Source organism: Papio anubis, chromosome 7 (genome assembly GCF_008728515.1).
Source record: "Papio anubis isolate 15944 chromosome 7, Panubis1.0, whole genome shotgun sequence".
In the NCBI taxonomy this organism is placed as follows: Eukaryota; Metazoa; Chordata; class Mammalia; order Primates; family Cercopithecidae; genus Papio; species Papio anubis.
Window position 1 is genome coordinate 155,275,794 of NC_044982.1, and position 25,646 is coordinate 155,301,439.

Consider the following 25,646-nt stretch of genomic DNA (forward strand, 5'->3'; position numbering starts at 1 on the left):
CTCTACTAAAAATACAAAAATTAGCCAGGCATGGTGGTGCATGCCTGTAATCCCAGCTATTTGGGAGGCTGAGGCAGGAGAATCGTTTGAACCCAGGAGGCAGAGGTTGCAGTGAGCTAAGATTGTGCCACCGCACTCCAGCCTGGGCAAAAAGAGCAAAAGTCCGTCTCAAAGAAACAAACAAAAACACAGAGATACCATCTCACACCTGTCAGAATGGCTAATATTAAAAAGTCAAAAAAATAACAGATGCTGGCAAGGCTACAGGGAAAAGGCACTGCTTATACACGTTGGGGAAGGCAGTATGGCAATTCCTCAGAGCTGAAAGGAGAACTACTGTTCGAGCCAGCAATCCCATTACTGGGTATATACCCAAAGTGATATAGATTATTCTATCATAAAGATACATGCACGTATATGTTCACTGCAGCTCTATTCACAATAGCTAAGATGTGGAATCAACCTAAATGCCCATCAATGGAAGACTGGATGAAGAAAATGTAGTATAACTACGCAACCATAAAAAAGAACAAGATCATGTCCTTTGCGAGAACACGGGTGTAATGGGAGGCCATCATCCTTAGCAAACTAACGCAGGAACAGAAAACCAAACACTGCATGTTGTCACTTATAAGCGGGAGCTAAATGATGAGAACACATGGACACAGAGGGAACACACTGGGGACTACCAGAGGGTGGAGGGTGGGAGAGGAGCAGAAAAAGTAATTATTTGGCACTAGGCTTAGTACTAGGTGACAAAATAATCTGTACATCAAACCCCGTGACACAAGTCTACCTACATAACAAATCTGTACCCCGAACCTAAAAGTTTTTAAATAAACAAATAACATTTTTTAAAAAAGAACGCGAGAGATTTTATAAAAAGGATTTGAGGAACATTACAAACACCGAAGACAAGCAAAAGCAGCATGATATATATGAACAGCAGGAGCCCTAAAGAAGCAAATCAAAATAAGGGAAAAAACAAAAAACAAAAACAAGCAAACAAAAAACTTTCCTGATACTATTTTTGAAAAAATTGAAACTAGGTACTGAAAGAGTTTACATCACTGTGGATATGTGAGTTATCTGAGAGTATCAACTCAGGAGGACTAAACACCAAAAATATATTTAGATGACTGAGTTTTAAGAAAAAAATAGTGACTCAATGATTTTTTTTTTTTTTGAGACAGAGTTTTGCTCTTCTCCCCCAGGCTGGAGTGCAATGGCGCAATCTCGGCTCACTGCAACCTCTGTCTCCTAGGTTCAAGGGATTCTCCTGCCTCAGCCTCCCAAGTAGCTGGGATTACAGATGCCCACTGCCAAGCCTGGCTAAATTTTTTTTTTTTTTTTTAAGTAGAGATGGGGTTTCACCATGTTGGCCAGGCTTGTCTCGAACTCCTGACCTCTGGTGATGCGTCCACCCCGGCCTCCCAAAGTGTTGGGATTACAGGCGTGAGCCACCACACCCAGCCGAGTCAAGGATTTTCTATTCAACAAAACTGACCTTCAAGTACAAAAAACACAAATAAACCAGTCAACATGCAAGAACAAAGGAAATACTGTCTTTATTATCTCATCCTAAGGAATCTAATAGAGAATAACATTCTGACAATCAAAATGACAAGAGATATATGGATAGGACTGGTGATAAGCATTACATGTATACTGTACTTATTTATAATACCTAGATTAAACAAGGATTAAAGGGTTAAATGATATAAATGATCTAGATATGGTAAAAACCATTTTAAAACTGAGAAATAAATGATAGCATGTACAAAAATTTTTTTTTTACTGTTTCCAGTAATCAAAGTGGAGGTAGATTACTCCGAGGCAATAATATGCTCTCTGTCTTAGACTTACTAACAGACTATCATGGTACATTCCCAAGGGGTTTTCAACAGAAATGGAAAATGTGACTTTTTTTCTCATCTATCTTTAACGTAAAAATTGTGCAGTTCTGCCAAGATAGTTGATTTTTAGAAGTATGTTTACATGAGAAAATGTACAGGATAACTTTTAGTTTCTGGGGATGGAAGAAAGAGCGGCAAAGACTTGCCATATTTCAAACTTTCGAAACCTTAAGCAACCATGAGCAGCAACAACTTCTGCGTTGATATGTCTATGTCTGGCTAGACAACAACTGAATTTATGTTAGAACTTGGAAACGGGTCCTGGAATTTTTTCAGTTATGTGTCCTGTTTTACTGGACATGTCCATTCCTTTACATATAATTATGACTGCTTTTGCCCTGAATAGTTGCAGGGACCTTGTGGTGCACAAAATCAAACTATTTATAATCTGGCCTTTCACAGAAAAGGTCTGCTCACCCGTTCATTCGTTGAAGTATTTCTTGGTTCCTTAAAAAAAATTCCTGAAAGTTGCTCCTGTTTCACAAATAACTGCTTAATTTCTTCTCCGAAGATTCCTCTCTGTTCCTATTGTGAATATGCCCAATTACCTACTTAAGGATTCCACTTGTTGCCTTTTGTTTTATTCTCCCATTTGTCCACATCAAACTTGTACAATCAGCTAACTTATAACTTTCCTCACTAATTCCAGTCTTACTTTTCTCCTCTTACTCTTCCAATTAACTTTTCAATGGAATTTCAATTAACATTCAATGGGACCTGTTCTAGCCATTTGTTTTCACAGTGGCCACTGACATCACAGAATTTGAAAACCAGATGGAGCCTCAGCAATTGCCTGTTCCAGCTCCCTTCTTACAGGTGAAGTCAGCAGGCCTGGGTCCTGTGTGCCAATCATGACCTTATGTAAGACCTCCATAGATTTAAGTTCCCTCATCTGCATAAGAGAGATTTTAATGTTATCAACTTTAATATACTTTGATTTCATGCGGGTCTCAAAAGATTTTAAAGGCCTGTTCAAAATTAGTGGTCAGCCCAAACAGATGAGAAGTCACAAGACCCAAGCACTGCAAATTTTCTACCAATTCAGTAGTTCTCAAAACATTGTTCAATCTTCTGTGACTGTCAGATTGATTCAATTTTTTAACACTTGTGTCCCTTGGCCAGTCAAATTGTGTGTGTCCTTCTGTTTATTCTTACTGTCATTCTTTAAGTTCTGATTCCCAAATCATAGTTTTCATTTCTCATTCCTGTTCCATTTTCCTATTTCCAGCTTCCTACAGAATACCTCCAATTCCCCTTCTTTAAGACTGTCATTTTCCCTATAAAATTAGCCTCACCACCAATGTTCTAAACAAACATTGGCTCCTCCCTTGCCAAATTACCTACCCTTTATTTTATTCACTTTATTGCATGTATAGAGAGACCTTTGTGTAGTTTATGTGAATTATATGAGTTCTTAATTTCAGAAATTACGTTCCAAAAACTTTTTGCTTTTTAGAGACAGGGTCTCACTCTGCTGCCCAGGCTGGAGTGCAGTGGTGCAATCACAGCTCACTGTAACTTCAAACTCCTGGGTTGAAGTGATCCTCTGGCCTCAGCCTCCTGAAATAACTGGGACTACAGGTGTACACGACCATGCCTGGCTAAATTTTTGGGGGGGGTGTAGAGACAGGGTCTCACTATGTTGCCTCCACTGGTCTTGAACTCCTGGCCTAGAACTCCTGGCCTAGAGTGATGCTCTACCTTGGCCTCCCAAAGTATTGGAATTACAGGTGTGAGCCACTGTGCCAGCCACATTTAAAAACTGTAAATTAAACCTGACATATACATATGACATATAAAGAGCACAGTATGCTGAGTCCAAACCTGGGTTCAAGTTCTAGCTCTTAAGGGGCATTTTACTAGACGTTTCTGAGACTCACCTTATTTCACATGGTTAACACCTACTTCACAGACAAATATAATGAAGGGTCTGAAAAACTCATAATGCACTCTGTAAGTGCAAATAATAGCCTTCTACAGATAAAGGGAGTGTATCGTAGATTACATGTTTGCTTCAGCTTAAATACTTACATCTATCAGATAGCGGTTTGGAGCTGCTTGACAGATAAGTAAAATTTCTTTTATCACTTTATTGATATATAATTCATATATCATAAATTCACTCTTTAAAGTGTATGATTCAATGGTTTTTAGTATGTACATAGTTGTAACTATCACTGGTTACAGATGGTGCTTGTTAACCACATGCAAAATAATGAACTTGGACCCCTACCTCACAACATCTACAAAAATTAAGTTTTAAGAACCACAGGTTTAAGTCTAAGAGCTTAAACTCTAAACCTCCTTGAAGAAAACACAGGAATAAATCTTCATGACCTGGGTTAGGCAATGGCTTATTGAATATGATGTCAAAAGTATAAGCAACAAAGGAGAAAACACATACATTGGACCCCATCAAAATTTTATAACATTTTCATCACCCTAAAACGAAACTCCGCACCCTTTGGCCATCATCTCTCAAACCCCTAGACTCAGCAACCACTAACAACTCTCTATTCACCTATTCTGAATACTTCTTATAAATGGAATCACATAATATATGTTCTTTTATGACTGGCACCTTTCACTTAGCATAATGTTTTCAAGGTTCATCAATGTTGTGGCATGAATCAGTACTTCATTTCTTTGTATTGCTAAATAATATTCCATTCTATGTATATACCAAAATGTTTATTCATTATTTATCAGCTAATAGTCAGATCTATTATGAATAATGGTGCCATGAACACTCATGTATAACTTATTATGTAGACATTTGCTTTCATTTCTCTTGGGTGTACACCTATGAGTGGAATTGCTATGTCCCATAATAATTCTATGAGGAACTCTCAAAACTGTTTTCTACAGCAGCTGTGCCATTTTACAGTCCTATCAGCAATGTACAAAGGTTTTAATTTATCCACATCCTTGCCAATATTTATCGTCTTTCTGAGTATAGTCATCCTAGTGAGTGTGAAGGAGTATGTCACTATACTTTTTGATATACATTTCCTTGAAAGCTAATGATATTGAACATCTTTTCATGTGTTTATTGCACATTCATACATTTTCTTTGAGAAATATCTATTCAAATCATTTGCTATTTTTCAACTGATTTGTCTTTTTATTGTTCAGTTATAAAAATTATTTATATATTCTAGAAACAAATCCCTTATCAGATATATGATTTGCAAGTATCTTTTCCCGTTCTGTGGAATATCTTCTCACTTCCTTGATGGTGTCCTTTGAAGCACAAAAGTTTCTGATTTTGATGGGGTCCAATATATCTGCTGTTTTCCTTTTTGTTGCCTGCACTTTTGACATCATATCCGATAAACCACTGCCTAACCCAGGTCATGAATAATTATTCCTGTTTTCTTCAAAGAGGTTTAGAGTTTAAGCTCTTATACTTACACCTATGGTTCATTTAAACTTAATTTTTGTAAATCTTGTGAGGTAGGGGTCCAAATTCATTATTTTGCATGTGGTTAACCAGCTGTCCTGGGTCTGTTAATGACTGTTCTTCCCTCCAGTGCATTGCCTTGGCACCCCTTGTCCCAAGTTTACCTCTTAGGCAATCACCTCCCTAGTTGAAACACTCACTAGCTTACCCTTAAAATTATCTCTTGCCTAGTTTCCTTGCTTTCTATACTCATCTTTTAATGCTTTAGTAAACAAATACTCATTTAATCCTTTACATAATTCTATTTTAGAAAATGAAAAAGCAGAGTAACGACGAGCAACTCATTCCTGAGGAATTCACTTTATTTCCCAAAGAATTAGAAAAATGTATGCATTTTCTAAGGGAGAGTATCTGAAAGCTGAAAAGGTGTGGGTGTGTTACAGCTGCAGGAGAGATGAACACATGCAGTTACCATCTGCAGCTACACACCTACACTAATATGATAAGCATTAGACATGTGACTATTAAGCACTTCAAATATGGCTAGCATTACCTGAAAGGTGCTGACATTGAAAAGTGAACAATTTTGTAGGACTCAATTGATCAATTTTTAAACTTATCACATGTTGAAATATATTTTGTACATACTAAATAAGACCTATTATAAAGTTAGTTTCACCTGTTTTTTTTTTTTTTTTTTTTTTTACAGTTTTTAATAGGAAGACTAAAAAACTTAAATTTACATATGTGGTTTATATTATACTGCTACTGGGCAGTGCTGTTGTAGACCTCCCAAGAGTGACTTTTATTCAACATGACTGGTGTCCTAGAGAATTCAGTTTTTTAGGGCAGAACTAGGTACCAAGCACTAAGGGGATAGAAAACTGACTTACGATTTCCAACCCTTGTGAAAGTTATCATGTAGTAGAAGATGGGGTAAACAACTATCCGATGTACATATTCAACTGTCACTGAGGACCAGCAGAGAGATCAGAATCCATGAGGAGGCAAATTCTGCCTGTTTTTTCTGATATAATTCCAGGGCCTACAAGAGTGCAACAGTGCTTGGCACGTAGTGGAACACCAAAAAGTTACTTAGTCTTTAAGAATGAATAGGGTTTCAATGGTTTCTAAAATGTAAGATGAAGAAAGTACCTTCTGGAAATACAAATGAAAGAATGAAGCATGTATTATTCTAGACAGTAAATAGCAGAAAATGATAGGTTCTCATCAATTAAATGGCTTTTTTATAAAATGACCTCCAACTTTCATAAAATTGACTGTCAGATGTCAAAGAATATGAATTTGTCCTTACTTGGCAATACAGAGTATCTATACTCCAGGTTACTGCCAAGAGAATATAGTTTCAAATTATCCCCTTCAGTTACTACCACTGCCAAAAGCCCACTTGCTCACCTCAGAGAGAACGAGCTTTCTCATTCCTCTGTGAGTGTTGCTTAAAAGTGGGATGCCACAGGCCATAGTCCTTCATTTCAAACTGAAGTCCATTTAAAATACGTGTTAGGGGTCCCAGCCCAGACAGACTGAGTAAGAATCTTTGATGGGTAGGGACTGCGCAGTTGATCCCTCTTTATAATAAAACCGGAGGGCCACTGCTCTAATCAGTGGTCAGTACACTATGGCCCACAGTTGGAACACAGTCACATTCATTCGTTTGCCTGTTGTCTATGGTTGCTTCTACAATACGGCTGCAGGGCTGAGCAGTTTTGACAGAGACTTATGGTCTGCAAAGCCTAAAATACTTATTTACTATTTGGCTCTTTAAATAAATACTTTGCTGACCCTGCTCTAGACAGTCTAAATTTTATTTGGCACCATCTTAGAACACCAAAAGACGGAGACAGTTGAAAGTATTGTTCTGTAGCCTCAGAGAATGAAGTCAATTAAGTTATCATGCTTTGACATAACTCTCTCAGCTCGCACTGGCAAGACTCTTTCATTGTCCAAAGATTTAAAACATATTTTTATTTTTAATTATTATAGTAAATAATAGTTGTTATGGAATCCACGTCACACATTCTGATACAAGTATAATGTGTAACGATCAAATCAGGGTAACTGGGATATCCAGAACCTCAAGCATTTATCATTTCTTTGTTGTCACGAACATTCCAATTCCACTCTTTTAGTTACTGTGAAATATACAAAAAATTAACGATAGTTGCCCTATTGTGCTACTAAACACTGTATCTTACTCCTTTTTTTTTTTTTTTTTGAGACAGAGTCTTGCTCTGTCACCCAGGCTGGAGTGCAGTGGTGTGGTCTCGGCTCACTGCAAGCTCCACCTCCTGGGTTCACGCCATTCTCCTGCCTCAGCCTCCCGAGTAGCTGGGACTACAGGCGCCCGACACCACGCCTGGCTAATTTTTTATATTTTTAATAGAGACGGGGTTTTACCTGTGTTAGCCAGGATGGTCTCGACCTCCTGACCTCGTGATCCACCCGCCTCAGTCTACCAAAGTGCTGGGATTACAGGCGTGAGCCACCGCGCCCGGCCTGTATCTTACTCCTTCTAACCGTAGTTTTGCACCCATTAACCAAGTCTTCTCTATCCCCAATTCCCCACCACCCTTTCCAGTCTCTGGTAACCATCATTCTACTCTCTGTCTCCATGAGTTCATTTTTTCTTTTTTTTTTTTTTAGTTCCCACATGAGTGAGAAGATGTGGCACTTGTCTTTCTGTGCCTGGCTTATTTCACTTAATGTAATGTCCTCCAGTCCCATTCATGTTGTTACAAATGATACGATTTCATTCTTTTCTATGGTTGAGTAATATTCCATAGAGCATATTTACATTTTCTTTATCCCTTCATCAACTGATGAGAAACTTATGTTGATTCCATAACTTGGCTATCATGAATAATGCTGGAATAAACATGTGAGTGCAGTTATCCCTTTGATATACTGATTTCTTTTTCTTTCTTTTTTTGAGACAGAGTCTCACTCTGTTGCCAGGCTGGAGTGCAATGGTGTGATTTTGGCTCACTGCCATCTCTGCCTCCCGGGTTCAAGCAATTCCCATGCCTCAGCCTCCCGAGTAGCTGGGACTACAAGTGCACACCACCATATCTGGCTAATATTTTGGATTTTAGTAGAGACAGGGTTTCTCCATTTTGGTCAGGCTGATCTCGAACTCTTGACTTCAGGTGAACTGCTCACCTTGTCCTCCCAAAGTGCTGGGATTACAGGCATGAGCCACCGCACCCAGGCCTTTCTTTGGGATATATACTCGGCAGTGGAATTGCTGGATCATATGGTTGCTCTATTTTTAGTTTTTGAGGAGCCTCCATAATATTTTTGTTTTTCTTTTTTTGAGACACAATCTGGCACTGTTGCCCAGGCTGGAGTGCAGTGGAGCAATCTAGGATCACTCCAAGCTCCGCCTCCCAGGTTCACGCCATTCTCCTGCCTCAGCCTCCCCAGTAGCTGGGACTACAGGTGCCCGCCACCATGCCCACCCCATTTTTTTGTGTAAAAAATTTTTTTTATTTTGTATTTTTAGTAGAGATGAGGTTTCACCGTGTTAGCCAGGATGGTCTCGATCTCCTGACTTCGTGATCCGCCCACCTCGGCCTCCCAAAGTGCTGGGATTACAGGCGTGAGCCACCACGCCCGGCCTCCATACTATTCTTCATAGTGACTGTACTAGTTTACATTCTTATCAACAACATATAAGAGTTCTCTTTTTTCTGCATGCTCACTAGCATTTGTTATTGCCTGTCTTTTTGATAAAAGCCATTTTAACTGAGATGAAATATTTCATTATAGTTTTGATGAGTATTTCTCTGATTAGTGATGTGGACCATTTTTTCATATACCTGTTGACCATTTATCCATATGTCTTCTTTTGAGAAACATCTATTCAGCTCTTGGGCTTCAGATCTTTTGCCCATTTTAAAATTGGATTTCTTTTTCCTATTGTTTTAGCTCCTTATATATTCTGGTTATTAACTCTTGCCAGCTGGGGAGTATGCAAATATTTGCTCTCATTCTGTGGGTTGTTGCTTCATTTTGTTGACTGTTTATTGTGCAGCAGCTTTGAGCGTGACGTGATCCCACTGTCCATTTTGTTGTGCTTGCCTGTTCTTTGGAAGTCTTACTCAAGAAACCTTAGCCCAGACCAATGACATTATTTCCCAATGTTTCTTCTAGTAGTTTCATAACTTCAGGTGTTTAATCCATTTTGATTTGTTTTAGTATATAGCAAGAGATAGGGGTCCAGTTTCATTCTTCTACATGTGGGTGTCCAATTTTCCCAGCACCATTTATTGCAGACTGTCCTTTCCCCAATGTTCTTGGTGACTTTGTTGAAAATGAGTTGGCTGTAAATGTGTGGATTTTTTTCTGGGCTCTCTATTCTGTTCCACTGCTCTGCGTCTGTTTTTGTGCCAGCACCATGCTATAGCTCTGGAGTATAATTTGAAGTCACATAATGTATGTAATGTGATTTCTTCAGTTTTGTTCTTTTTGCCCAGGATTGCTTTGCCTACTCTGGGTCTTTGTGGTTCCACAGAAATTTTAGGACTGTTTTTCCAATCCCGAAACATTCTTCTGTGAAGAATGTCCTTGGTATTTTGACAAGGGTTGCAATGAATCTGTAAATTCCTTCGGGTAGTGTGGACATTTTAAAACACTGATTCCAACAATACTGAATCCATGACCATGGACTATCTTTCCACTTTTTGGCGTCCTCTTCAATATCTTTCATCAGTGTTTTATAGTTTTCACTGTAGAAATTTTTTGCTTCTTTGGGTAAGTTTATTCCTACGTATTTTATTTTATTTGTAGCTACTGTAAATAAGATTATTTTATTGGTTTATTTTCCAGATTGTTTGCTCTTGGCATACAGAAATGCTGCTGATTTTTATATGCTGATTCTGCATCCTGCAATTTTACTAAACCTCGGTTCTAACAGTTTTCTGGTAGAGTCCTTAGGTGTTTCTAAATTTGAGATACTATTGTCTGCAAACAAGAGTAATCTAACTTTTTTCTTTCCAATTTGGATGCCTTTTCTTTTCTTCTCCTGTTTAATTGCTCTGGCTAGGACTTCCAGCACCACACTGAAGAAAGGTGGTGAAAGTGGGTATCTTTGCCTTCTTCCAGATCTTACATACAGGAAAGGTTTCAGATTCCCCCCCATGATACTAGCTGTGGGTTTATCTGTCTGTGGCTTTTATTATGTTGAGGCATGTTCCTTCTACATCCAGTTGAGTTTTTATCATGAAGGGATGCTGAATTTTACTGAATACTTTTTTGGCATCTATAGAAATGGACACATGTTTTATGTTCTTCATTCTTTTGATGTGATGTATCGTATTTACAGATCTGAATATGTATTAGGTGGTTCTCTTACTGCTATAAAGAAATACCTGAGACCGGGCAATTTACTTAAAAAAAAGAGGTTTCACTGGGTCACTATTCTGCAGGCTGTATAGCAAGCATGACAGCATCTGCTTTGCTTCTGGGGAGGCCTCAGGAAATGTATAATCAGGGCAGAAGGCAAGAGGGGAACACACAGATCACACGGCCAGAGTAGGAGAGAGACGAGAGCAGGGAGGTTTAAAGAACCAGACCTCATGAGAACTCACTCACTATACAGTAGCAAGGGGAGGTGGTGCTAAACCATTCATGAGAACTCCACTCCTATGATCCAATCACCTTCCACCAGGCCCCTCCTCAAACAATGGGGATTACAAATCAACATAAGATTTGGGCAGGGACACAAACACAAACCATATCAGAGTATGCTGAACCATCCTTGCATCCCTGGGATGAATCCCACTTGATTACAATGAATGATCTTTTAAATACGTAGTTGAATTTGGTTTGAGGATTTTGCATCTCTGTTCAAAGATACTGGCCTGTAGTTTTCTTTTTTTGTTGTGTCTTTGTCTGGTTTTGGTACCAGGGAAATATTGGCCTCGTAGAATGAATTTGGAAGTATTCTCTTCTTAGCTTTTTGGAATAGTCTGAGTAGGAGTGATATAATTCTTCTTTAAATGTTTGGTAGAATTCAGCAGTGAAGCCATCAGGTCCTGGGCTTTTCTTTGAGTGGAGACTTTTTATTACTACTTGCACTGAAAATCTATTTTTTTTTAAATTCAAAAACCACAAAAACAAACAAAAAACAACCAAAAAACCATTCCTGGAGGGATGGTTGGTGAGGACTTTGATTTTGTCATAGTCTCTCTGTGACAAGGCTCAGAGGAAACTCAGCTATTTTCCTAGTGCAACAGTTAGTATATTTAACAACCAAAGAATTGTGAGTTATATACCTCTCTTATCTCTATGTATCTTCTGATGACATTTTCTGGGCTGCCCTCTCATGGCAAAAAAAAAAAAAAAAAAAAAAAAAAATTGAGGCACAGAAAGAAGCCAGGTACAAAATGGAAGCTGCACTAATCATCTGAAGCAGGCATTATCATAACAGACTTGCCTGAGCCATTACCTACCACGATGAATTGGTATGACACTTTTTAACAAGGTCAGAAAAATCAGATTCTGTTTTCTTAATATTCAGGATCTTTCTCACTTTCCCTGAGCTAATGAGACACAGGTTTGTGGTAAATACATTCATTATTTTCCTACACATGAATTCCTAACAAAACCAAGCAAGAGCATACAAAGGGAAGACATACTTCAGCTAATTTAAAGGTGTCTTATGTTATTTTGCTTATTGAAAAAACTGAAAAGGTAGTAGGGAAAAGATATAATGTGGTAATAGCAAACTGCACCTGTGGTCTCTAATGAATAATCTCACTTCTAGTAAACAAAAAACTATCAAAAGAACTTAATTGAAACTCAACGTAAACAAAAGGGTGAAAATATTAAAATAACAGCAGAAATCAATGAAACAGAAAACAGAATAAAGAGTATCAATGAAAACAAAAGCAGGTATTTTGAAAAGATCAATAAAATTGTCAAACCTCTAGCCAGACTGACGAAGAAATAAGACACAAATTACCAATATAAATAATGAAACAAAACAAAACAGCCTTACAGAACCATCCAAAATCCAAAATTAAAAATAAGGGAATAGTATGAACAATGTTATGCTCGTAATTTTAACAACTTACATGATAAAGACAAATATTTTGAAAGATACTACTGGTCAGGCACTGTGGCTCGCACCTGTAATCCCAGCACTTTGGGAGGCTGAGGTGGGAGGACTGCCTGAGGACAGGAGTTCAAGACCAGCCCAGCCAACCTGGTGAAACACCAGCTCTACTAAAAACACAAAAACTAGCCAGGTCTGGTGGCGCATGCTTATAGTCCTAGCTACTCGAGAGGCTGAGGCAGGAAAAGCGCTTCAACCCCAGAGGCTGCAGTGAGCCGAGATCGTACCACTGCATTCCAGCTTGGGTGATACAGCAAGACTGTCTTAAAAAAAAAAAAGATACAACCTACCAAAACACAAAACAAAACTGTAACAAGGAAGAAACACATAACCTGAATATTTATATACAAAGTTAAAGAAACTGAATTTGTAATGAAAACCCTTCCCACAAAGAAAACTCTAGCACCAGATACAGGGAACTTCCTCAATCTAACAAATGGCAAAACAAAAATACAAGGGAACTTCCTTAACCTGACAAAAGGCATCAACCAAAAAAACACTTACTGATGAAAGACAGCTTTTACCCAGTATTAGGAGTAAGGTAAGTATGCCTACTCACCATTCCTAATTAACAACATCCTGAAAGTTCAAGCTAGTGCAAGAAGGCAAGAAAAAGAAATAAAGAGCATTCAAAAGGAGGGAAAAAACTGCCTCTATACACAGATGACATGACTGCCGACACACAGGAAAACACCAAGGAATCTACACAAGAAAGTTCCTACAACTAGTAATTTTAAGACTGCAAGGTTGCTGCTATTAAAAAACAAACAAACTGCATTTCTACACAGTAACAGGGAACAATCAAATATTGAAGTAAAAAAAAAAAAAACTATTTACAATAGCACCAAGAAACATGACATATTTAACTATAAACCTAACAAAATGTGTGCAGGATCTATTTGCCAAAAACTACAATACATTAAATAAATAAAACAATGAGGAGATAACATTATATTCAGAGTTTGGAATATTCAATATTGTTAAAATGTTAATTCTTTCCCATGATTTGTAGATTCAAATGCAATCCCAATAAATCCCAGCAGGTTTTATTTTCTTTGATGGAAGGAAGATAAAAGTTGACAAAATTATTCTAAAATTTATACAGAAAGGCAAAGGAGCTAGAATAGCCAAAATAATTTTTTAAAGTATTTGAAGGATTTGCCCTACCTGATTTCCACATTTAATATAAAGCTACAGTAACAGATACAGAAGTAGGTGGTAAAAAAGGCAGACACACAGTTCAACGGACCAGACAAGGGAGTCCAGAAATACATGGTTAATTTATTTTTGACAAAGGGAGAGAGGCAACTAAACGGCCAAAGTGTAACCTTTCAAACAAAATGCTTCTTCAAAATAAATACTGGACATCTATATGAACAAAAAAAACCTCTCTGCCCGTATCTCATGGCACAAACAGAATTAACAGAAATAAAACTTTTAAAGGAAAACAGAGGAAAAACTTTTTGATTTTGGGTTTGGCAAAGATTTCTGAGATACAAAACCAAAAGCATGATTGATAAAAGCAAAAATTAACAAACTGGACTTTATCAAAAATTTTTCTATCTTTCCTTTTGAGACGGAGTCTTACTCTGTCACCCAGGCTGAAGTGCAGTGGCATGATCTCAGGTCACTGCAACCTCTGCCTCCTGGGATCAAGCGATTCTCCTGCCTCAGCCTCCCGAGTACCTGGGACTATAGGCACATGCCAACATTCCTAGCTAATTTTTATATTTTTAGTAGAGATGGGCTTTCACCATGTTGGCCAGGCTGGTCTCAAATTCCTGGCCTCAAGTGATTCGCCTGACTCGGCCTCCCAAAGTGCTGGGATTACAGGCGTGAGCCCCTATACCTGGCCAGAGCTTTATCAAAACTTACAGCATGTACTGCAAAAGATACTGTCATTAAGAGAAAGAAAAGGCAAATCACAGAATGGGAAAAAAATATTTACAAAATAATACCTGATAAAGAACCTGTATCCTGAATACGTAAATAAATAAATAAATGAATAAATCAAAAACCAAAAAAAAACCTCTCAAAACTCAGTAACTTCTGTGTACCAAAAAGAACAATCACAGAGTAAAAAGGCAATCCATGGAAAGGAAAAAAATATTTACAAATCATATATTTAATAACTGGTTAATATCCAAAATATATAAAGACTACTGCAACTCAACAACTAAAAAACAAGCAACATAGGGCTTAAAAATGGGCAACAGACTGGAATACGTGAAGTCTATGTTGTATTTTGCCACAAGGTTATAAAACCTCAATAAGAAAAGCCCAATTAAAAATGGGCAAAAGATTTGAATACATTTTACCAAAGATATATGGGTAACAAATGAGCACATCAAGAGATCATGAGTCTTTAGAGATAAGCAGACTAAAACCACATGTGATACCACTAGGTACACATTGAATGGCAGTTTGTCTTGCTCTGTTGCCCAGGATGGAGTGCAATGGCGCAACCTCGGCTCACTGCAACCTCTGTCTCCTGGGTTCAAGCAATTCTCCTGCCTCAGCCTCCCAAGTAGCTGGGACTACAGGCGTGGGCCATCACGTCTGGCTAATTTTTGTATTTTTAGTAGAGATGAGGTTTCACCATATTGGCCAGGCTGGTCTCGAACTCCTGGCCTCAGGTAACCCACCAGCCTCTGCCTCCCAAATTGCTGGGATTACAGGCGTGAGCCACCGTGCACAGCCTTTTTTTTTTTTTTTTTTTCTTCTTTTCAAATCTCACAATACGGATTGAGTATCCTTTACCTGAAATGCTTGGGACCAGAAGTGTTTCAGATTTCAAATATTTTGGATTTGGGAATACTTGCATTACACTTACCAGTTTGGCATTCATAATCTGAAAATCCAAAATTCAGAATGTTCCAATGAGCATTTCCTTTAAACATGACGCCATCACCAAAAAGTTGTGAATTTCGCATTTCAGATTTCAGATTTGGGATGCTCAACCCGTATCAAGTGCTGATGAGGACACAGAACAACTGGGGCTCTTATACACTGCCAGTGGCAGTTAGATGGTATAGAGAGTTTGACCATTTCTTTAAAACTTATTACCATGGGACCCACAGCCAAGTCTTTTCCTAAGTATTTACCCAAAAGAAATAAAAAGTTATGTTCATACAAAAATCTGTACACTAAAGGAGGTTTGTTCATAATCAATGGAAACTGTAAAACCCAAATACACCACAGCTGGAGAATGGACACACAATTATACATTCATACAATGAAATGCTACTCTGCAATAAGAGAAACTACTGATAGAGTAACATCATGGAGAAATCCCAAATACATTAGGCTACGTGTAAGAAGTCAGTCTCAAAAGGCTACATGTTATATGAGTCCATTTATATGACATTCTAGAAAAGGCAAAAAAGTACAAAAAGAAACCATATCATTGGTTAAGTGGAGGTGAGGGGACAGGGATGATTAAAAATAGATGTAAGGGAAAGTTTTTGTATTGAAGTTGTCTTGTATTTTAATTGTGGTGGTTACATGACTGTGTACGCTTGTCAAAACTCAGAACTGTACACTAAGGGTCAATTTTACTATATGTAAATTATACCAATAAAAACAATGAAAGTCTTAATAAAAACAAATGTAATGTGATAAAAATAACAGCAAATCATTGACATCACCACCAGTCATAAGGTAAGAAGTTACTTTATATGTTTAATCATATGTATCTGATTTAAATATGCTGCCTATCAATACATTTCAAACAAAGGGAGGCCATATTGCAGGTTTATGAAAGTTAAGGTTAGTATTATTTAATGATTTTCTTCACCATTTAATAATGAAACATTACAAAGTTGACTATAAAGTTTTTTGAGAGGGAATCTTGCTCGGTCGCCAAGGCTGGAGTGCAGTGGCACGATCTCAGCTCACTGCAAACTCCGCCTCCCAGGTTCACGCCATTCTCCTGCCTTAGCCTCCCGAGTAGCTGGGACTACAGGCACCCGCCACTATGCCTGGCTAATTTTTTGTATTTTTAGTAGAGACAGGGTTTCACTGTGTTATCCAGGATGGTCTCGATCTCCTGACCTCGTGATCTATCTGACTCGGCCTCCCAAAGTGCTGGGATTACAGACGTGAGCTACCTCACCTGGCCAAAAACCACTATTTTTTAATAATTAATTTACCCATTATCTACTATGTGCAGATCCAAACATTCGTGAGATAATCAGGGGCAGAGTCCAGGAACATGACTCTTTTCCCTTTCCATCTTCCTACTAATGGATACAGCTGGTAGAAATAGTAAGCGTAAAGTGCAAGGTCAATATTTAAATATTCTCTCTTTCCATACATTCTCTAAGAAAGGGAGTAATCAGTAGATTCAGCTCTCTTCAAAGAGAGGAAAGAGAATTTTGAGAGGCACTTAACTTTACAAATTGGTAAAGCATGAACTGGTGTCAATTTGTTCCATTTTAAACTTGGGAAAATCAAGGCTTTCGAAGGTGACTGAATCACTTCCCCATTTCTAAAGCAAGAGAAAGGAAGAACTAGAATTCAAATTGATAGCAGTCTCACTTCAGACAAAGTTCTTAGTACCACCAAGTAAGAACTCATCTCTTACTACTACTCATCTCTCTTCTCGCATCTGCAATTGTTTAAGCAACAGCTTGGGTCAACATGGTTGAAATCAATTTAAGTATCTTTTAGGATTTTATTATGCATACAACCGGTTTAATTTCTAACTTCACTCCCACAATGCATGCATATATACTCAGAAAGGTTGAAGCAGTTTATAATAATTTATACTAATATACAGTCTTTTATCTGATCACTCAAAAATTTAAAAAGCATATCACTTACTTTTTAAGTCAGGAATAAAAGCAGCAAATACTCAAAAGGATATATGAAAAAGTAATCATGCTCACTTTTGACCTTAATAAAAAATTATTTTAACTCTAATTTTAAACAAAAGAATATAGAAAAAGTTTCCTCCTTCCTCTGGCTTCCTGACATCTGGCTTTCCTCCATTGTTTTCCAAGCTGCCAGTATCCTGAGTTATACACAGATTATTTACTGCAACACAAACTTACCCTGTGAAGCGTCACTGTATGTTGTTCCCATATAGCTGTTTCCTCCATTGCTGTGCTCTGATAAAGGAAAAGGAAAATAAATCATTTACCTTTTAAGAAAATGTCCTTAATAAGGTGAGCAAGAACATCCAACAATTCAGCATATTGAAATACCAAAATTCACACTGTTAATATTAGAGATACCCTGAAAGGACCTTAATAATTATGGAAAGTTTTTTGTTTGCTTTTAAGAGACAGGAAACGACACACAGGAACTTCCTTTGTTTTTAACTTAATTTGGACAGCTGCTCTATATTCATTTCATGCAAGCTGAAATCAGTATTCAAGCTAACTCTGCAACTTTGTACTTAATATTCGATAGAAAAGAGTAAAAACTGGAGCGGCATTATCTTAAAATATCTAATGGCATGTAAACATTTAAAAGCATCTCTTATGTTTTACAAAGGAAGAGAAATGCCTCTGAACACAGTAATTATAAATATACATGTTACAGGAAAACAGATAAAACCATTGCAAGGTTTGGCAAATGGCTGCTTTAAGGTCACAAACATGACTGCTCTACCTAGTTTCAGTTTTGCTACAGAATTACCTTCTCAAGCTTCACTTATAACCGAAAGAAAAAGAACAGCTTTTCTAGTGTATGTATCACACACGCAGACACACACGAGAAACAAAAACAGAAAAGAACAATCTCCCAAACTCCCCCAAGCATCATTATAAAATAAAAGCGATGTGAGCTCCAATACAGGTCCCACCCAAATTACAGTGTACTTCAGTTCTACCTCTCGTCATGAGCCTCTCACTAGACAGGAAAATAAATTATTATCTAAGGCAGGGGTGTCCAATCTTTTGGCTTCCCTAGGCCACACTGAAAGAAGAATAATTGTCTTGGGCCACACATAAAATACACTAACACTAATGAAAGCTGATGAGCTTTAAAAAAAAAAAAAAAAAAAATCGCAAAAAAAACCCCATCTCCTAATGTTTTAGGAAAATTTATGAATTTGTGTTGGGCCGCATGCGACCTGTGAACCACGGGTTGGACAAGCTTGATCTAAGGAATCAGCAGTAAAGAATTCAAAATAAATTTCTTTTAAATGGGGTTAACTGCTCTTGGAGACTTAAAATATTTCAGTCTCTCTTAACATTACAATTTTACAAAATTGGGACTCCTAAAATGTATTTACAAGTAAATTTTAAAAAGATTCTTCAGAGTTATCAAAAGGTAAAGTAAAATGGGAGAAGGCTAAGCATGACACTCTCAGACCACTAGTCACACCATATAATGCCTATTTCATAAGTGAGGTCTGTCTTCTCTTACTGCTGTTATTAGCATCATGAGAATACGCCTATCAAGGTGCCATGGGCCCAATCTCTCCTTTCCCACAGCGACTTTAATTGAAGATGAATGCCATTTTAGAAAGTAAGTCCCTACAAAGAAAGCCTGCTTCCCTAAATTCAAAGCAACTAGATTAACTATCCTGCCAGATGAATGAGAGAGGAGAGAGAAAGGATCTCTCTGTTCACTCCCATAGATAAGAACTGCCAACCTCACCAGCGTTTTGTTTCAATCTTCCAGTGCAGCAAAACCTCCCTTTAATGAGACCTCTACGGGAAACAAAGCTGGTTTTTTTTGTTTTTGTTTTTTTTAAACAAACATTGACCAGGATAACGCATTAAAAAAAAAATTCTTCCATCCATGAGAAGCAACAATAGTATGAGTAAATCAGCTAAACATCAACAGTCCCACTAACGTATACATGATAAAAGTATCTGCAATAGTTGCCAGTTTGTCCAATCTCAGCTGATATTAAGAATGAGAACTGCCTGCATAGCTCTCAGCTCATCTTTTCTTGATCTATTTCATTAACCAGTGACATTGTTTTACTGCCTTTTTAATCTTTTTCCTATCAGTCCAAACCGCAAGTGATGTGATAACATGCACTTAACTCTCCTTGATAACACACTCTATGGTATGAAAGTTAATCATCCTCTCTAAGGTCTTAATGAATACAGTTTTCCATTTTGTAAGATGATGTTAATCAAATGGGAAAAATTATTTAACATAAAGGGGGGAGCAGGTTGTAAAACAGCGTGTACATGGTTATCCTAATTTTGTTTAAACATTAGTAGGGAATAAAGGCTGAAAGGATAAAATGTTAACACTGTTTATCATCTTCAAAGTAAAAGGACTGTGGGTGACATTTTTCTATCAGGTGTTTTATCTTCCTTTCTCCATTCCCCATCAGAACAAACTGGCAATGTATTTCAAACCATATTCACCAAATCTCATTCCTATTCGACATTTCAAATACAGACAGTCCTGAATTAGGATGGGTCAGCTTGATTTTCTGACTTGACGATGGTACCCATACAACCATTGCTTTTCATTTCCACTACAGTATTCAAGAAATTATATGAGATATTCAACACTTTACTGTAAAGTAAGCTTTTGTGTTAGATAACTTTGCACAACTATACGCTAATGTAAGCGTTCTGAGCATGGTTAAGGTAGGCTGGGCTAAGCTTATGATATTGGGTACGCTGGGTGTATTAAATGCATTTTTGACTTAAAATACTTTCAACTTATGATGAGTTTAATCAGGACACTGTTCTAAGTGAGTTGAGAAGCATCTGTATCTGTTTTTCACTTGGCTTTTAGGAAAATCAAATAATGTTTAAGAGGATTAACGTTCTTATTGTTAATTATAAAAAATGTTTATTCTCCTGTTAGCAATCTATACATTAAGGTCTTATTTATTTATTTATTTTTGAGACGGAGTCTCGCTCTGTCACCCAGGCTGGAGGGCAGTGGCTCACTGCAAGCTCCGCCTCCCAGGTTCACGCCATTCTCCTGCCTCAGCCTCTCGAGTAGCTGGGACTACAGGCGCCCGCCACTATGCCTGGCTAATCTTTTTGTATTTTTAGTAGAGATGGGGTTTCACCGTGTTAGCCAGGATGGTCTCCATCTCCTGACCTCGTGATCTGCCTGCCTCTGCCTCCCAAAGTGCTGGGATTACAGGCGTGAGCCACCACTCCTGGCACATTAAGGTCTTAATGTACAGTCTCCAGAAACTTACCTTGTCCAAGGGAGAAGACTAAAATACTAAAACATAATTGTCCTCACCATTCCATATCAAAATCAATATAGTTTTTCTTTGGAGGACTGGAAAAGTACACATCTCAACAAACTTCTCTGTTAAACATCAAATATAGCTTGATTTACCTGAAGGAAGACCTATGTAGAAGTAATTGAGAATGAATCATCAAAAGAAGTGGTTAGGCTCTTGACCAGCCACTAAACCAACTTAATCCATAATATAAGTGAGTTACTATGTTTTACCACTCCTTATCTTTTTTAAAAAACAACAGAAAAATATATTCCCAGTTTAAATCATGGACCATGTCATTTCTCTCCATTCTCTAGCCTTTCATTTGCTTCTGTGGCAAAAGCAGCAAATTCTATCCATGGTTGTTTCTATAACCAGAGAGTCCTGATGAGGAGTTCTGAATGAACTGAGGAATGGACAGATGCACAAACACATAAATATGTAATAATGCAAATACAGTAAAATGATAATGGTGGAACCTTAGTGGTTGGGATTCAGGTATCCATGGTAGACTTCTTTCAATCTTGCTATGTGTTTGAAAGTGACCATAATAAAATGCTGGGGAAAAACTAAGAAATCCTTCTAGTAAATCACTCAGAAATCAAAGCTAAAATTGATAAAAGACATTTTTAGTACCAGTAAATTTATTAACCACTATTTTCATGAGCATTCCATAAAGAAAAAGTGTTCACTAATGACTGAGAATTTTAATTCTTCAGAAAAGCAAGGGGTGGGGAGGTTCCTTTGGAAGAATACCTAAGAAACGCATGGCTTCTGGGGTGGAGAAAGGAAAACCAGGTGGGAGGAGTATCACTTTTCACTGGGAGCCCTTTGCACTTTTTCACTGGAAGCCCTTTGCACTTTTAATCACATTCATCTATTACTTATAAAATATTTTTAAAACTTAATATCCTTATCGTAAACTTGCTTGTCATTTTCTCATTTCAAAAATACACAAGAGATAGATAATTGCGTAACTTGCACAAAAAGCTTCCGGTAAATTACCAGTCTCAGGCTCAAGACATTTAGGCTTGTAGGAGATCAAGGGGAAAAATGTATTATTCCTCTAAGCATGATTCTAGCACTGCCATTCCCTAATAACTCAGACAGATGTTCGTAAACAGGAAATGAACTAGACCAAGCATAAGGAGACCAGAGCCCAAAGGTATCATCAACTAGAAACATGATCTTAATTTTCCTCACCTATACAATTAGGGAAATGGGTGAAATTATCGCAAATGAACAGACTTTTCTAGCTCCAAAATTCTATTAGACTATAATTCCAATGAACAGGCTACAAATTCAATAATTAGTGAAGTACTGCAGGCATCAAAAGTGACTGCAATTCATGGTTGCTGGATTCTGAGTTCTGTGCACATTTCTAAGCATCAACTGACTAGAATCACAATTTCTGAAGAAGCAAAAAGCTGTATTTCAGAATCTGCCAAGAGTTTGTTTAGTTTCTTTGTTCTAAGCTCCAGCTGGCAAGGACACTACTCAGATCACCAACTCTGAAGGGCTTCCTGCCAAAACTTCAGATCCTAGTTCTAGGCAGTTTCACTGTCCTTTAGGACTGATTACTGAATGAGGAAAGACAGGAGGGCACAAGAACTGACAAGACAGGATGAGCCTATAACTGGAAGAACAAATCCAAAAGAAGATACAAAGTATACTCCAAATGAAGAACTCAACATTATCTAAATAGACAGCCAGTTAAATTTTACTATCCATACGGCTGTAATTTCAAAAACAATCCATGTATCATTCATTCATTCATTCAACAAACATGTATCAGATACAGTAAGTGTTGGGGAGGCCAAAAATAGATCCCTCTTCCTGCCTAGGGGCTCAAAGCAGCAGCTGAGAACACTAAATAAATGGTATTTAAGTTGGTGCAAAAATAATTGCAGCTTTTGCCATTAAAATAGCATCAAAAGATAAGAGCTTTTTGCACCAAAATAAATAACTTTTGCACCAAATAGATAAGAGCTGTTATGGAAGATGCAAAAGGACTGTGTCTGCTGTGAAGATCAGAGACCTATTCCCTGAAACAGCAACCGTTTTGAGTTCGAGCGTGAAGGATGTCCACGAAGAGAGTGGAGAAAGATGTTTCAGAAGAAACAGCACGTCAGCAAGATTGTGTGCTGCTACACATGATGCTGGCTTTGATATGACTAAGTTGTACAATTTGTGGAACAGGGAGAGAGGAAAAGAAGAGAAGGTGCAAGGGTATCAGATCACAATGGGCTTTATAATATAATGCCAATGACTTTAAACTCAAACGGAAGACACTAAAGAATTTTTGACAATCAAATGACATAATCAGAATTCATTCTGAAGGCTGTAATGGGAAAATGATTTGAGAAAGGGAAACCAGTTAGAAAGTTAGGGAGAAGTGGGGGTGGAGTTCAAGATGGCTCTTGAGTAGTGAACCAAGTAGCAGCGCTGAAGTCAAACGGAAAAGATGTAATTACCCAAGGACTAAGATAATCCTGTGGACAACCAAAGGAACTTGAGAAGGAGCAGACAATGAGGATACATGAAAACCAATGGAGCTAATACAAAACACTACTTACTGTCCAGAGAATACATCAAAGCTTAAGATCCCTCAATTTTTGCTATCAATACACCTCATTTACCTGACATCATAAAATAATAAAATTTCCTCAAATCTTCAAGGAACACTCTTTCTTGATGACATGCAGTTCCCCATTAGGAAAACCAAAGAGTAAAGGTATTAAGAACGCTCCGGGACCCTCCGAGTTCCCTCTGTGAGCAAAGCTGCTACACTCAACTGTTTCTGATTCCTTCTCAACTCCAAAGTCTTTCTGTTTTGGTCTTTTTGGCTTTTTTCCACCAAGATTGAAAGCAAGATCATCTATGGAGATGAGGTTGAGCCAGGAACTTAAGGAGAAGTACAACGTAAGTTTTAGGGAATAAAACAGATGACCCCTGCCCTTCAATGAAGTTTCAATTACATAATCTCAAATTGTGATCACTGCAACACAAACGAATTACAAAGGGAACAGTGTTATGTGTTAAAAGGTAAGGCAAAATATGTGTACTTGGACTGATCTGAGGGGCTGTGATTTAAATTCCCGAAATAGAAATGCCCAGGAGGCAGTAAAAAAGATCACTCTAAAATCAAAGGAAGAAGGGTCCTAAGGATATTCAGGGATTCAACAGACTTCATGAATAGAGGACAAAAATTCAGGAAGCATAAGAATTAAAATAATGATCAAAATAAGAAGGCAGCAACTATAGGATAAAAGTCTCAATAGAAATTAAGTAAATTTAGCATCCAACACCCCACTGTACTCAACACTGGTTAAATTTACAAATATATCATTGTGTCCATCTCTTGGCTAACAGTTTAGGAAACAAGTGATGAGATGGATATGATTAGGAAGTACTAGTTGGAAAGAAAGACATAGTGAACCTGTAATTTTTCGGTTGATCAAAGTTGAAGGTCTGCTAAAAACATAAGTTCACAGATAAGCTGCTATATTAGCTATAAAACAGGAGTAAAAGAACATCAGCTTAAAAGTTATCATTATGTGTACATTAAATATTGAGAAAATCTCAATAGGGACAGTTACAAATATTCTTGGAAAGTTTAGAGTGCTTTCCAGTTACCAAAAATAAAACTATTTTTAGGTATAGCATCTTCTAAAGGTTGAAGATAGATAAAAAGACCTCTCACAGTTTATTCAGGTAAAGAGGAGGAAGAAAGGAATGGTATAGCAGGGATGAAGAGAGAGTGACAGTTCTCTGAGTATATCTTTTTGTATAACTCTCTTTCTTAGAACACAGTATTGTTTCACAACATTACCCTTCACAGACCAAAAAATTAAACTATTAAAACCAAAAAGATATGGAGGGAAGGGAAGCAATCAAAAACAGAATAAAAACAGTAACAAATTAACTTAACTACATTACAGATGGAGAATGCAACCACACTAAAGAAGTTTAACTTTTCTATAAATCCAGTATTTTAAAATAAAAGGTTTAAAGAAAAATGTTATAATGGTATAGAAAAATGCAGAAAGATACCAGTTTCACAAAAAATCATATTTATGTACTCAGAAAAAAAGCTTGGTTTCAGAGTTGTATATTTTAAGTTTTTATATATTCTACAATGAACACGTGAATTTCATAATCCTTGAAAACTGGTAAACGTCACATCTGAATTACGAAACAAAAAACAGGCAAAAGGGGCCAGGCATGGTGGCTCACGCCTGCAATCCCAGCACTTTTAGAGGCTGAGGCAGGCAGATCATTTGAGGCCAGATGTTCAAGACCAGCCTGGCCAACATGGTGAAACCCCGTCTCCACTAAAAATACAAAAATTAGCCAGGTGCGGGGGCACATGCCTGTAATCCCAGTTACTTGGGAGGCTGAGGCACGAGAATCCTTGAACCCAGGAGGCGGAGTTTGCAGTGGGCCGAGACTGCACCACTGCACTCCAGCCTGGGTGACAGAGTGAGACTCTTGTCTTAAAATAAAAACATAAACAAAAAACAGGGAAAACTGACCTACACTGTTAGAAGTTGGGACAGGGTTACCTTTGTATATGTAGTAACTGGAAGGGATGAAGGTGGGGGAGCTTCTGGGACACTAGTAAATGTTCTTCCTTGATCTGAGTTGTGGACAAACAGGCGTATTCACTTTGAAAATTAATCAATCTGTGTACACCTATGATTTGTTTAATGTATTATGTTATTTAAAAATTCAGAATAAAGTAATCTGACGCAACGGTAAATAATTTGATTGCAATGGATTAAAATAAATCAAATATGCTTCCATCCATTCATATGCTCATACTGATTCTAAAAAACGATAAGTGCTGGCAAAACTCATTATTTTGAGAAACTGTACATCTAGGAAAAGAATAAGATATTTACTCTTCCTTTCCTATACAAACAGTACCAGTGGGTGATCAAAATAGTAGACGAAGGGAAGTTTATTTATTTATTTATTTATTTATTTTTTGAGATGGAGTCTTGCTCTGTCGCCCAGGCTGGA

At 37.6% G+C, this 25,646-nt stretch overlaps 1 protein-coding gene across 11 annotated transcripts in view; it reads right to left on the reverse strand.

Moving 5' to 3' along the window:
* TJP1 (tight junction protein 1) overlaps window positions 1–25,646 on the reverse strand; it is a 271,060-nt gene that overhangs the window by 87,303 nt on the left and 158,111 nt on the right. For all 11 annotated transcript variants that reach the window (XM_031668879.1, XM_031668878.1, XM_031668876.1 and 8 more), the window contains one exon: window positions 17,512–17,568. In XM_031668879.1, coding sequence (XP_031524739.1) covers window positions 17,512–17,568 — 57 coding nt within the window. The remainder of the gene's footprint in view (window positions 1–17,511; window positions 17,569–25,646) is intronic.